General features: G+C 40.2%; 1 protein-coding gene across 1 annotated transcript in view; it reads left to right on the plus strand.

The window, feature by feature from the left end:
- The window catches only part of slc27a1b (solute carrier family 27 member 1b), a 10,094-nt gene extending 880 nt beyond the window's left edge, over positions 1-9,214 (plus strand). Inside the window, exons 3-13 of the mRNA XM_052137001.1 lie at positions 419-813; positions 1,381-1,542; positions 2,297-2,366; positions 2,497-2,588; positions 3,937-4,046; positions 4,386-4,595; positions 5,193-5,319; positions 5,486-5,623; positions 5,740-5,904; positions 7,612-7,758; positions 7,878-9,214. Of these exons, the coding sequence (XP_051992961.1) occupies positions 419-813; positions 1,381-1,542; positions 2,297-2,366; positions 2,497-2,588; positions 3,937-4,046; positions 4,386-4,595; positions 5,193-5,319; positions 5,486-5,623; positions 5,740-5,904; positions 7,612-7,758; positions 7,878-8,035 (1,774 nt within the window). The 3' untranslated portion in view covers positions 8,036-9,214. The remainder of the gene's footprint in view (positions 1-418; positions 814-1,380; positions 1,543-2,296; positions 2,367-2,496; positions 2,589-3,936; positions 4,047-4,385; positions 4,596-5,192; positions 5,320-5,485; positions 5,624-5,739; positions 5,905-7,611; positions 7,759-7,877) is intronic.
- Positions 9,215-12,500: the final 3,286 nt, after the last annotated feature.

The raw sequence follows: 12,500 nt of genomic DNA on the forward strand, positions 1-12,500 counted from the left end.
GTCAAATGTTTTGCCCCAGCTTGTATGAAGAAGAATGTATAAAGTGCATTCCAGTCAAATCTGGCGTGTACACATCGACTCATTCTGTATTATCCCAACATATATGACACATTTTAGAATAACAGGACAATAACTATAAAATAACCGAAATGGAAGACCAAGAGATGTTGATCAAATCAAAGCATGTGGGGTGTGTATATAGGGTGTGTTTTTCTAGATTTTCTAGATTCTCCATTCACTTTCATTGCATCCTTTGTCCATGAATGAAAGTGGTGACTGAGACTTACATTGTCAAATATCTCCTGTACACTTCACGGCTTAGTTGGCTAGGGGTGTAGTTTCTGGATGGGATGGGGGAGATAACCCTTGTATTTGGCATGTATACATATCTAATTGACTCTCTCAACTTCTATTCCAGTGGTCTGTTCATACTGCTGCGCGTGAAGTACTTCATGCATTATTATATTCGTACGCGCAGTACCATCCCGTCCATATTTGCCCAGTGGGTGGCGCTCCACCCGGATAAACCCGCCCTTGTGGAGGAGTCTACAGGCGAGGTGTGGAGCTTCTCTGAACTAGACCGGCGGTCTAATGCCGTCGCTCAGTGGGCTGTCATGCAGGGATGGGTGTCGGGCGACGTGGTGGCCATCTTTATGGAGAGTCGCCCGGCCATGGTTGCGCTGTGGCTCGGACTGGCTAAAGTGGGTGTGGAGCCGGCGCTCATCAATTTCAACCTGCGACGTGACTCGTTGATGCACTGTGTGGGCGTGTCCGGATCAAGAGGGATGGTGTTTGGGGCTGAGCTTGCGGACGGTGAGAGAAACTTAGCCAACTTTTGGTTTGTTCCTCTGTTTGCAGGCACACAAATACAACTCTACATCGCAAATCTCTTTTTTAAGTTTGTTAGGTTTGAATATTGCACAACAACAAGTTACAAGCCAATTAAACATCATGGGCCAGACCCTTATATCTTTTGAGCGAGTTTTTTTATTCTACCCTGTGTGGTTCCAGAGTTCTTGGGAAAAACATGAATTAGCTTAGTGTGGCGCCAACTTGTGTTTGATTTTCACCAAATTTGGTACACTGCTTCTTATGGACACCCTGCTTGAGAACGCAAAGTTTCAGGACCATCGGCCATTCAGAATTTAAGTTACTGACTTCTGAAATTTGATTGGCTGCTAGTGGCCAATAATTGTTATAATTGCTGCTGCAGTCACAGTGGTAACCAGGCCGTTCTGGATGAGTAAGACAAGTGTTTGTAAAGTGACGTAAACATGTTTCTTCAGTTAAGCGCTCCATGTATCTCACTCGCCATTAGATTGAAAGGCGGAAAAATTGCATTTCATGTGGTCTCGATGCAAACGTGTCCTCTGTGTTTAGTGATGTTGGAGGTGAAGGACTCTTTGAGCAGTCTTGCTCTCTTCTGTGCTGGTGAAGTTCCAGTCGAGACTTTAAACTCTCTGTCGGCTCAGAATCTGGATGTGTTGCTGGCTTCATCTCCTGACGATGCTCCCGCCATCACACACAACAAGGGCTTCAACGGTCTGTACCTGTGTGTGTGTTTGTGTTTACAATGTCTACCATGATGCGTAAATACTTCACAATTTAAATAACATATAATGTTTAGATTACAGTAATGATAGTGAGATTATTTTAGCATTATAAAGTCCTAAAATAGGATTAGATTTCTTCTTTTTTATTTAGATTTGATGTGAACATGTTTTTGGCAGGTTTCACAAGATTCCCACCGTTACAGAGCGAGAGCGGCATTTGCTGTGCTATTATTTGTTTTCAATGAGAGTGTGCGGCTTAAGTGGGTAAAAGGTGACATACCAGTGCACACTGGCAGATCATGAAAGAGAGGGAGAGAATAAGAGTCTGAAGTACAAATGCAGAATGAGTGAGAAAAACATGATTAAAAAGAGAGAAAGAGAGAGTTAGAGCGAGGAAACCCGTTGTGTGTCCTTGAGGAGAGACAGATCTGAGAGACAGACAGCGAGCACATGTGAATATGTCAGAGGGTGAACAGTCAGTGGTTAATTCACCTTTGACCCAGTCAGCTGCTCTGATCCGGTCAGTGTGTGTGCTATAATTTGGGTACAAAAGTGAGTTAAATCTGACGAATCCTCCAACATCCTCAAGTGGAAATAACTTCATAATTGAAGTAAATACTGTTTTTATTCTGAAAAAGCGATATGTTAGTTTTTGGGTTAAGGTATGGATTATTTTATTTGGTTTGTGCTATGTCAGTGATGTTAATTGTGAAATGTTTATATTTGTATGTGTGTATCCTCAGACAGATTATTTTATATCTACACCTCTGGAACGACGGGTTTACCTAAAGCTGCCATTGTGGTTCACAGCAGGTTTGTGTTAACACATGCCGTTCTCACTCTTATTTCTCATTAAATTGCTGAAAATAATACTTTATCTGTGCAACTGTTTCCTGCTATCAGTTCTTTTGCTCTGTGTGTGTGTGTGTGTGTGTGTACACAGGTACTATCGTATTGCAGCGTTTGGATATTACTCTTTTGGTCTGCGTCCAGATGATGTTGTTTACTGCTGCCTGCCGTTGTATCACTCTGCAGGTCTGTGTGTGTGTGTGTGTGTGTATGTGTGAGTGTGCGTGCGTGCGTGTGAGAGTGGAGTGTGTGTGTGTGTGTGTGTGTGTGTGTGTGTGCGTGCGTGTGAGAGTAGCGTGTGTGTGTGTGTGTGTATGTGTGTTTGTGTGTGAGTGTGCGTGTCTATGAAAGAGTGTGTGTGTGTGTGTGTGTTTGTGTGTGAGAGAGTGTGTGTGTGTGTGTTTGTGTGTGAGTGTGCGTGTCTATGAAAGAGTGTGTGTGTGTGTATGAGAGAGTGTGTGTGTGTTTGTGTGTGAGTGTGTGTGTACATGTCTGTGTATGAGAGAGTGTGTGTGTGTGTGTGTTTGTGTGTGAGTGTGCGTGTCTATGAAAGAGTGTGTGTGTGTGTGTGTGTGTTTGTGTGTGAGAGAGTGTGTGTGTGTGTGTGTTTGTGTGTGAGTGTGCGTGTCTATGAAAGAGTGTGTGTGTGTGTGTATGAGAGAGTGTGTGTGTGTTTGTGTGTGAGTGTGTGTGTACATGTCTGTGTATGAGAGAGTGTGTGTGTGTGTTTGTGTGTGAGTGTGCGTGTCTATGAGAGTGTGTGTGTGTGTTTGTGTGTGTATGAGAGAGTGTGTGTGTGTTTGTGTGTGAGTGTGTGTGTACATGTCTGTGTATGAGAGAGTGTGTGTGTGTGTGAGCATTTTGTTTTTTGTATTTCGTAAGTCACAACATGTCTGAACTGTACAATCTGAAACTGTTTATCAAACTGTGCAGAGTTCACTGGCTGTGATCAGCAAACATACTGTATAAAACTGTTCATTCTAGTGATTGACTGTTATATCAGGCTAATTCATATATATATTATATTTGAACATTTTGACATCAACAGATTTTGTTTCGAGATTTGAGATTTATTTTCATAAGAAAAGTGTGTAAATGAATTCTTCTGTCAAAACTCATGTATTATTTGAGCTGCAAATTTGTTTAAATGGTCACTTTTACAGTCATTTAGGATTAGTTGACATCACATAATCATAGTAACAAGTTGTAAAATTGTCTATAAGTTTACACAGATGTGGTCAGTGCGTGATTTAATGACAGTAAAATCATGTTAACACACATATTGTTCATGTCTTGTGTCTATACTTGTGAAACAGTATTTTAATGTTTACAGATTAAACCCCATTGACTTGCATTGGAAGTGTCTCACTTTTTGCTTTTTTTAAAGAAAAGGAGGGACGAGTCGAAATTAATGTTTTGTTATAATCAACATTATGACACAAATGCTGTCGATTGAGCTTCACTTGTATTGAACCCGGAACATTTCTTTGAAGACCTCTTGGCCAATCAGCTCTCTACTTTGTGGGTTTCCCAGGCAACATCGTGGGGGTGGGGCAGTGTCTGCTGCACGGCCTGACGGTGGTGATTCGAAGGAAGTTTTCTGCTAGTCGTTTTTGGGACGACTGCATCAAATACAATTGCACGGTGAGGATCTTTGAATCAGTGTCATTAGAGTTTGATTGGCCTATCAGAAAGCTCCATCTAGTAATATTTACTTTTGAAGAGGTTTTTAGTGGTGGTCTAATAGAGTAAGTCAATGTCTATAAATCAATAGTTAATATAGTTAAAATCAATAATAATACTGTAACTATTGAGTCAATAGTCAAGTCAGATCTCTTGCACTCTTTTGGAAGGTTTGCTTGAAGTTAGCCCCCATATTTGTCCTCTAGAGTGAGACACTGAGGAGTGACTGATTCACAGTTTGATTGTTAGTTGATTCGGATGAAATGTTAGATTTAAGTTTGTGTGTTTTTGTGTTGGCAGGTGATCCAATACATTGGTGAAATATGTCGGTATCTTTTATCTCAACCAACCCGTCCGTCTGAGTCTCGTCACCAGGTGCGTGTTGCGTTGGGCAACGGTCTGCGGCCCAATGTTTGGGTGGGTTTTATGAAACGTTTCAACATTAAACGTATCGGAGAGTTCTATGGAGCCACAGAGTGCAACTGCAGCCTCGCCAACATGGACAGCAAGGTGTGTGTGTGTACAAATATGAATGAACACTTTATAATGTATATGAATTAAACTCTAATTGAGATGATTAGGGCTGTTAATTGGATTAAAAATTTTAAGCTACATGATTACGTAAAATTCGCAATATGCGAATAAATTGCACACAGCGATTAACATAATCACTGGCCTCCAGTTCACAGCAATCCGTTCTGCAAACGAGTTTATTAATCTGTACTGCTTATGGGCTGTTCACACAGAATGTGTTCTTGTATTCTTTCTGGTGTATTTTACATTTTTTGGTCTATTTACACATGCAGAATGTCATCTTTGGCCCTTGCGCCATGTCTCGAATCATAAGCACTGTTTAGAGGTAGTTCAACTATGAAAAATATTTCTTCATGATTAAATTGCTCCTAAGGAAGAAAAATCCTTTGTTACACAATATATGTACAGGACTGGGGACATGATTAATTGCGTTAAGTTTTGATTGCATCATTTTGATAGTCGCAGAGTTGTTTTAAGAATGTAGCACGTATTGTTGTGTCTGTTGTTTTGTATTAATTGATATATTGTTCAATATGCTCATTTATTGCTCATGCGATGTGATCATCTGGCCAGGTCGGGGCGTGTGGCTTTAACAGTGTGATTCTGCCCAGCGTGTATCCCATCAGACTGTTGAGAGTGGACGAGGAGACAATGGAGTTAATTAGAGACAGCAGAGGACTGTGTATTCCATGCAAACCTGGTGAAGATACACACACACATGCACACAAACAGAATGTAAATGCACAATTTGTGCAATTTAATATCTGAAGAGTTATTATTCAAGTGGCAAGTGTTGTCAGAGCTTAGCGTAATAAGCAACTATAAGACATATATCCATACAATACAAGTGTATTTGTTCACATTAGGAGAACCAGGGATTATCGTTGGGCGAATCAATCCTAACGATCCTTTACGTCGCTTTGACGGCTATGCTAATCAGGAGGCCAACAACAAGAAGATAATGCACAATGTCTTCAAACAGGATGACTCAGCTTATGTATCAGGTGAAGAAAAACTTATTTTAAATACATATTAATCCTGCCCGTTTCTCTTCATGGCAAATGTGTTGTATTTTGTACTAGACGAGTTGCTCTCATTCACTCACTTTGATCTGTCTCAGGTGATTTGATGGTTATGGATGAGTTTGGTTATGTGTATTTCCGGGACCGAAGTGGAGACACATTCCGCTGGCGTGGAGAGAACGTTTCAACCACAGAGGTGGAAGGAATTCTGAGTTCTCTGTTGAATCAGACAGATGTTGCTGTCTATGGAGTCTCTGTGCCAGGTGAGACCCTCAACACACCTGTGGAGCTGTAGATGTTTGAAAAAACAGAACAGTTTAAAATAAAATGCTGGTATTTTAAAATCAAGTTGCAGATGTTTAATAACAAGCTGCAGGTGTTCAAAACAACAAGTTGCAGATGTTTAATATGGAGTTGCAGATGTTATGAACTGCAGGTGTTTTAAGATGCATATGTTTAATTGCAAAATGTAGTGGGTTAAAATGAGCAGCAGATAATAATTACAAGATGATTAAGAATGAGCTGCTGGTGTTTAAATTAATGAGCTGCAGGTGTTCAAATAATGAGCTGCTGGTGTTTACAAAATCGAGTTGTAGGTGTTTAATATTGAGTTTCAAAGGTTTTAAATACAGAGCTGCAGTTGTTAAATAATGAGCTGCCAGTTTTTATAATAACGTGTTGTAGGTGAGCTGCCGGTGTTTAAAATACAGAGCTGCAGATGTTAAATCGAGCCAAGATGTGTCAAATAAAAAGCAGCAAATGTTTACAATAATGAGCTGTCGGTGTTAAAAATAAATGCTGGTGCTTAAATAACAAGTTGCAGGTATTTATAGTAAGCTGCAAATATTTAAAATACAGAGCTGCTAGTGTTTAAAATATAGAGCTGCAGATGTGTAAAATATCAAGCTGCAGGTGTTTAACATAATGAGCATCAGGTGTTTTAAAACAAATTGCAGGTGTTTAATGGTGAGCTGCAAATATTTAAAATATAGAGCTGCAGATTTTAATTAATGAGCTTCAGGTGTTTAAAATAAGCTGCAGATGAAAAATAAAAAGCTGAAGATGGAAAATATTGAGCTGCAGGTGTTTAATAACGAGTTGCAAGTGTGTGTAAAATAATAGGCTGCAGATGGTTAATATCAAGCTGCAGGTGTTTAAAATATTGAGCTGCAGGTGTTTAAAATACAGAGCTGCAGATTTTAAATAATGAGCTGAGATGTGTAAAATAACAAGCTGCAGGTGTTTAAAAGAATGAGTGGCCGGTATGTAAAATAATAGGCTGCAGATGGTTAATATCAAGCTGCAGGTGTTTAAAATTATGATCTACATGTGTTTAAAATAATGAGCTGCAGATGCTTAATATCATGCTGCAGGTGTTTAAAATTATGATCTACAGGTGTTTAAAATGATGAGCTGCAAATGGTTAATATAAAGCTGCAGGTGTTTAAAATAATGAGTTGCCGGTGTGTAAAATAATAGGCTGCAGATGGTTAATATCATGCTGCAGGTGTTTAAAATTATGATCTACAGGTGTGTAAAGTAATAGGCTGCAGATGGTTAATATCAAGCTGCAGGTGTTTATAATAATGAGCAACAGGTGTTTAAAATAATGATCTAAATGTGTTTAAAATAATGAGCTGCAGATGGTTAATATCAAGCTGCAGGTGTTTAAAATAATGATCTACAGATTTTAAATAACAAGCTGCTGCAGGTGTTTAATTAAAAACTATAGATACAGTATTTAATAATGAGTTCCAGGTGTATAACGAGCTGGAGATGTTAAGTAATGAGGTGCAGATGTTGTATAATGAACTGTACATGTTTTTAATTTAGAAACTTCAAGTTGCTTTGAATAACAACATCTACCAAATGAATCAAAGTAAATCTCTATTCTGTAAAACTCTGAGGTCTCTGTAATTACAGTATGGGTTTATTGTACAGTAGCTGTTTTTATTCTCTCTTTTCTCCAGGTGTGGAGGGTAAAGCAGGAATGGCTGCCATAGCTGACATGACAAATAATTTTGACTGCGAGAAGTTTGTACGAGATGTGCAGAGCACCCTTCCCTCTTACGCTCGTCCCGTCTTCTTGCGGCTTTCACCTGAGGTGGACAAAACCGGTGAGAGAGAGACACTCAAACATGCATGATGTAATCATATCGTCATACACTTTTCCTCTCTATCTTTCACTGCATATTTTCTTCATTCACCTTTATTTCTGTAATTGTCTGACCAACAGGTACCTTCAAAATCCAAAAAACACGCTTACAGAAAGAGGGATTCAACCCAAGGCTAACCACTGACCGGATGTACTTTCTGAACAGCCGTTTGGGGCATTATGAGACTCTGACAGAGGAACTATACAATGACATCATGCAAGGAAAAATATCTCTATGAGAAAGACAGTCATATCATAGTGTATCTGCAACAGCAGACAGGCGTTGTGCTTTCAGACTGACAGTGTGCATTTACCTGCACAATCTTGCACCAATTAAGCTTAATATGCAGACAACATGTGTGATCACGTAAATGCCTTAAATGGCTTTCCTTTATCGTGGTTTGGTCATAAACAGTTTAAGCAATAATCAATCAACAAGGGTCAATTTTTGCACATTACCTCCATTCTGCTGTGCATGTTGCACCTTTGCCAACGGTCCAACCGGTTTATCCAATGTGCGCAAATGATGAGCGCACGCCTCTTTATAATTCGACAACAAAAGCAGAGATGATTTCAAGTCTCACGTAAATGTGATTTTTCCTGCGTTTCTTATTTTTTGAATTAGCAGAGTTTTGGTAGTTATTAGTATATAGGTGTTCATGTAAACACCCTCATTGTTTCTGCTACATAACAGAGCTGCAGCTCTGTCCAGAAAATAGTGATTTCTGGGTGACATTTTTTGATAAAGGTCACAAATTAGAAAATGGTTGTCATAGTTGCATCACTGAGATGTATGAAAAACTTCATGGTCATGAAATGTAATTTACACGAAGAGGCGGATCACAATCACTGTACATCTGAATGCACTTAATCTAAACAGGAGGGATGGGTTTTGTTTTAAACAAAAGGTGAGAAGCTCACCAAATTACTTGTGCATTTCAAAATATAGTGTTTATAAATTTGTTCAGTTGAATTGCCTGTATTTTTCTGTTTGAAACACACAAAAATTGTCTTAGAGCTGAAACTGTACTTGCAATGTAATGAAAACACTTCACATATAAGTTGTAGTAATGAAATGTGAGAATCAGACCTTAATGTGCAAATGTTATAAGTGTACTTTGTTGGGTATCGATATGCTGTAACTCCTGAAAAAGACTTGACAAAAATCAAGCTCATAGTCTGCCTCTGTTGTTACTTGAAACGTCTTGCTAAATGAACAACACTTCTGCCTTTTCTACTCTTGATTTGAGTCATTGCACATCAGGCTGCACAAGGGAAATCCAGCCCACTGACATGTGTAGATTCTGATTAGAACATAATGAACTGAATTCACCTCATCAGTTTACTGTAACTCTCATCTCAATTATTGAACTGAACTTTCTGAATGTTTGTCCTTTAAAAAATTACATTTAATTTTGTGATGGTTACATATAATTTGCAATGTCTTTATTTATTAAATGAAATATATATATATATAACAGGAACAGGAGACTAGAGACTAGAGACTAGGACTAGGGACACATGACATGAAACAGGAAATACCCCCCTCTAAGGTTGGCTGTCCCAAAATAAAAATACAGTTTTGAAAAGGGAGCCGGGGGCGACTTGATGTAGCAGGCATGAGCGCTGGACCGTGAAGCGGAGGCGGGCCTTGAGCTGACTCTGGCGTGGCTGTGACATGGCGTGGAGCACACTGAGGATCCGGGGCAGAAGGTGGCGCAAGCTAAGTGACCATGACGTGGAACTCGTTCTTTGCGGCCATGACATGGAATTCGGGCTTGGCGGCCATGACGTGGGGCAAAGTTGTGGAAAGCGGAGTCGTGGGAGGCTCGAAACTATGAGTCCTGATTAACTGGGAAAAGATCTCAGTGATAGTGAACATGAGCAGAGTCTCGGAAGCGACCTCTCTGGTCGAGGGCATAGAGAGAAACTCTGGAATGACCTCTGTGGTTGTTGGCATGGACTGAGACTCGGGAATGACCTCTGGGGTCGTGGGCATAGACAGACAATCGGGAATAACCTCTGTGGTCGTGTACATGGGCAGAGACTCGCCGATGACCTCCACGGTGGTGTACATGGGCAGAGACTTGGAGACGACCTCCGTGGTGGTGTACATGGGACGACCTTCGTGGTCGTGTACATGGGCAGAGACTCGGAGACAACCTTCGTGGTCGTGTACATGGGCAGAGACTCGGAGACAACCTCCGTGCTCGTGTAGATGGGCAGAGACTTGGAAACAAAAGCCTTTCTCCTCCCCCTCCTCCGGGAGGCCGGATTTGGCAGCGCAGGCTGTGAGATGGACGAGGCTTGCAACACTGGCTCTGGGATGGATGAGATTGACAATGCTGGCCCTGGGACGGATGAAGCTTCCAGCTCGTTGGCCATGGCAGGCGTGGGCATTGACTCGTTGGCATTGGCTCGTTGGCCGTGGCAGGCATGGGCGTTGGCTCGTTGGAAGTGGCAGGCGTGGGTGCTGGCTCAGCATTCATCTCCCCTACAGTGAACATAGAACCCGTAATTTGCAGGGCAATGTCAATATACTGGATCAGATAGAGGGAAATGCGACCACCGTTAAAGATGAGATTGGGTCACTAAATCCAAAACTGAAACAACCTCATTAAACTCCACCAGGCTGGCCAGATTGCAGAAGTCCTCTACATAACTCTCCAGAGGACAACTCCCCTGACGTAAACGAAGAAGCTGAACTGCTGGGTTCATTATGGGCGGTCAAGTATTCTGTAACAATGCTGGCGGGCAATGACAGGCAGACAAGACGATGGAGATGATGACGTGTGATGAACACAAATGCAGTTTTATTCCAAACATGTTATCCCAAAAAAACCTAACTACAAACATGAACAAAATACATAACATGAACTGGACAATCACATGTGTCTTGAATCATCAAGACACATGACATGAAACAGGAAATACTTTTCAAAATCTAGACTTGACAGTCTTCACATATTAATATTTACATTTAGTCATTTAGGAACTACAAATAAGGAAGATAAGCAATTTATCATACAAAAGCCAACAATATGTGCAGTTTCATGCTACCGATGTTCCAATAGTAGTTGGTGTAAAAGCTAGAGCATACAAAAGAAGGATTTATATAAAAGATTACATCATTTTAAATGTCACGTTAGCTACACATTTGAACACAAAATATTGAGGAGGTTCAAATCTAATCAAATGAAAGTATAATTCCACATCTAACATTTCACTATGACTATGTTAATAGTACTATATAAAAACAACGTTATGGAGCATACTCCACGACCATAGAAGCTGGAGGAGCCTATATGTTAAACTCTTCAATATTAACAGTGTTTGTTGAAGTATTTCATAATGTATGATATCCTCTTTCAGTAATTACTTATTACACATTTTGTTACATGTTTGTTGTTCATTCAGGATGCATAATTAGGGGTTCAAGCTCAAAGGCCTATAAACCCTATAGTTTTTGTCAGAATTGTTGTTATTATTATAGACCTAGAGACTTGAAACTTTAAGGGATGGCAGTACCCTTGCACGGAACTCAAATTCTCAGTTATCAACTCAGTTATCAGATACTTTTTAATAAACCAAACCATTTTCGAATAATGTTTCAACGAAGTCAACCACAAACTCACCAAAATGGACTTGTGGCTGTATCTTTGCAACACTTTTGCATATTGACACGAAACTTGGTATATGTCACCACAGGCATGACCTGAGGGTACTGCACAGGTTTGGCACAGCACCACCTAGTGGTCAAATTGCTATTTTTGCTGATCACTTTTGTATAGTTTGGAGTAAAATCATAAGATTGGACTCTTTGGGTTCCTTGGGACATAAGAATGATGATACTCATGTTCAGCCTCACTTCCTGTCCGCCCTTTTAAATTTAATTGAAAACATACTTTTTTGAACTCCTCCTAGTGTAACATCTGAGCGGCCTCCCGTCCACCAGAGGGAGCCCTCACCTGAATACTGAACTCTGTCACTTCCTGTTTGCTCTGTATTTAAGTCATGCACACTCATTCACACCTTGCGAAGTATTGCCAGTTCACCTGTCTCACCAAGCGTTTATCTGTTGCTATCTCGTTATGATCTACTGCCTGTTTATTGGAATTACGTTCTTGGATTATCCCTTTTGTGTTGTTTGCCTGGTTGGATTGATTACCTGTTGCCAACCTCTGCCTGTATTACTTTCTATGTTTGTGATTTCTGATTTGGATGTGTTCATTAAACTCTTCTGCTAAATGGATTCTAACCCGACAGATTTGGAGAAGAACAAGTATTCCCACCACCTGATTGGTTTAAAATATCCCTCCAGTGTCTATTCAAAGACTTTAAATATAAATATTAGTTCTGCGTGGTGCGGTGACTGACAGCGGCATAATCCGTGTGAATCTCCTCTTTCCTGAAGGTGACTGTATCATCAGTGACAGAATCTTCATGTTTGTGGAATCTGACAGCAGTATACAGGAGCTCATCAGAGGAGTTTGAGGGAAACTGTACAGTAGAATAAAGAGGAGTTGATGCAGAATCATGTCTGCCATCTTTAACCTCTTCATATTCATCGACAGCATTGGGAACCTAAGAATAAGAAGAGGATGAGACGATAAGACCAATACATGAAGTCTTCATTAAAAGATATAATACACATACAGGTCTCACCAAACTCACCATGTCATTATTTGGTTTATCTCCTCTGTT

This window comes from Xyrauchen texanus, chromosome 11, assembly GCF_025860055.1.
Source record: "Xyrauchen texanus isolate HMW12.3.18 chromosome 11, RBS_HiC_50CHRs, whole genome shotgun sequence".
Lineage (NCBI taxonomy): Eukaryota > Metazoa > Chordata > Actinopteri > Cypriniformes > Catostomidae > Xyrauchen > Xyrauchen texanus.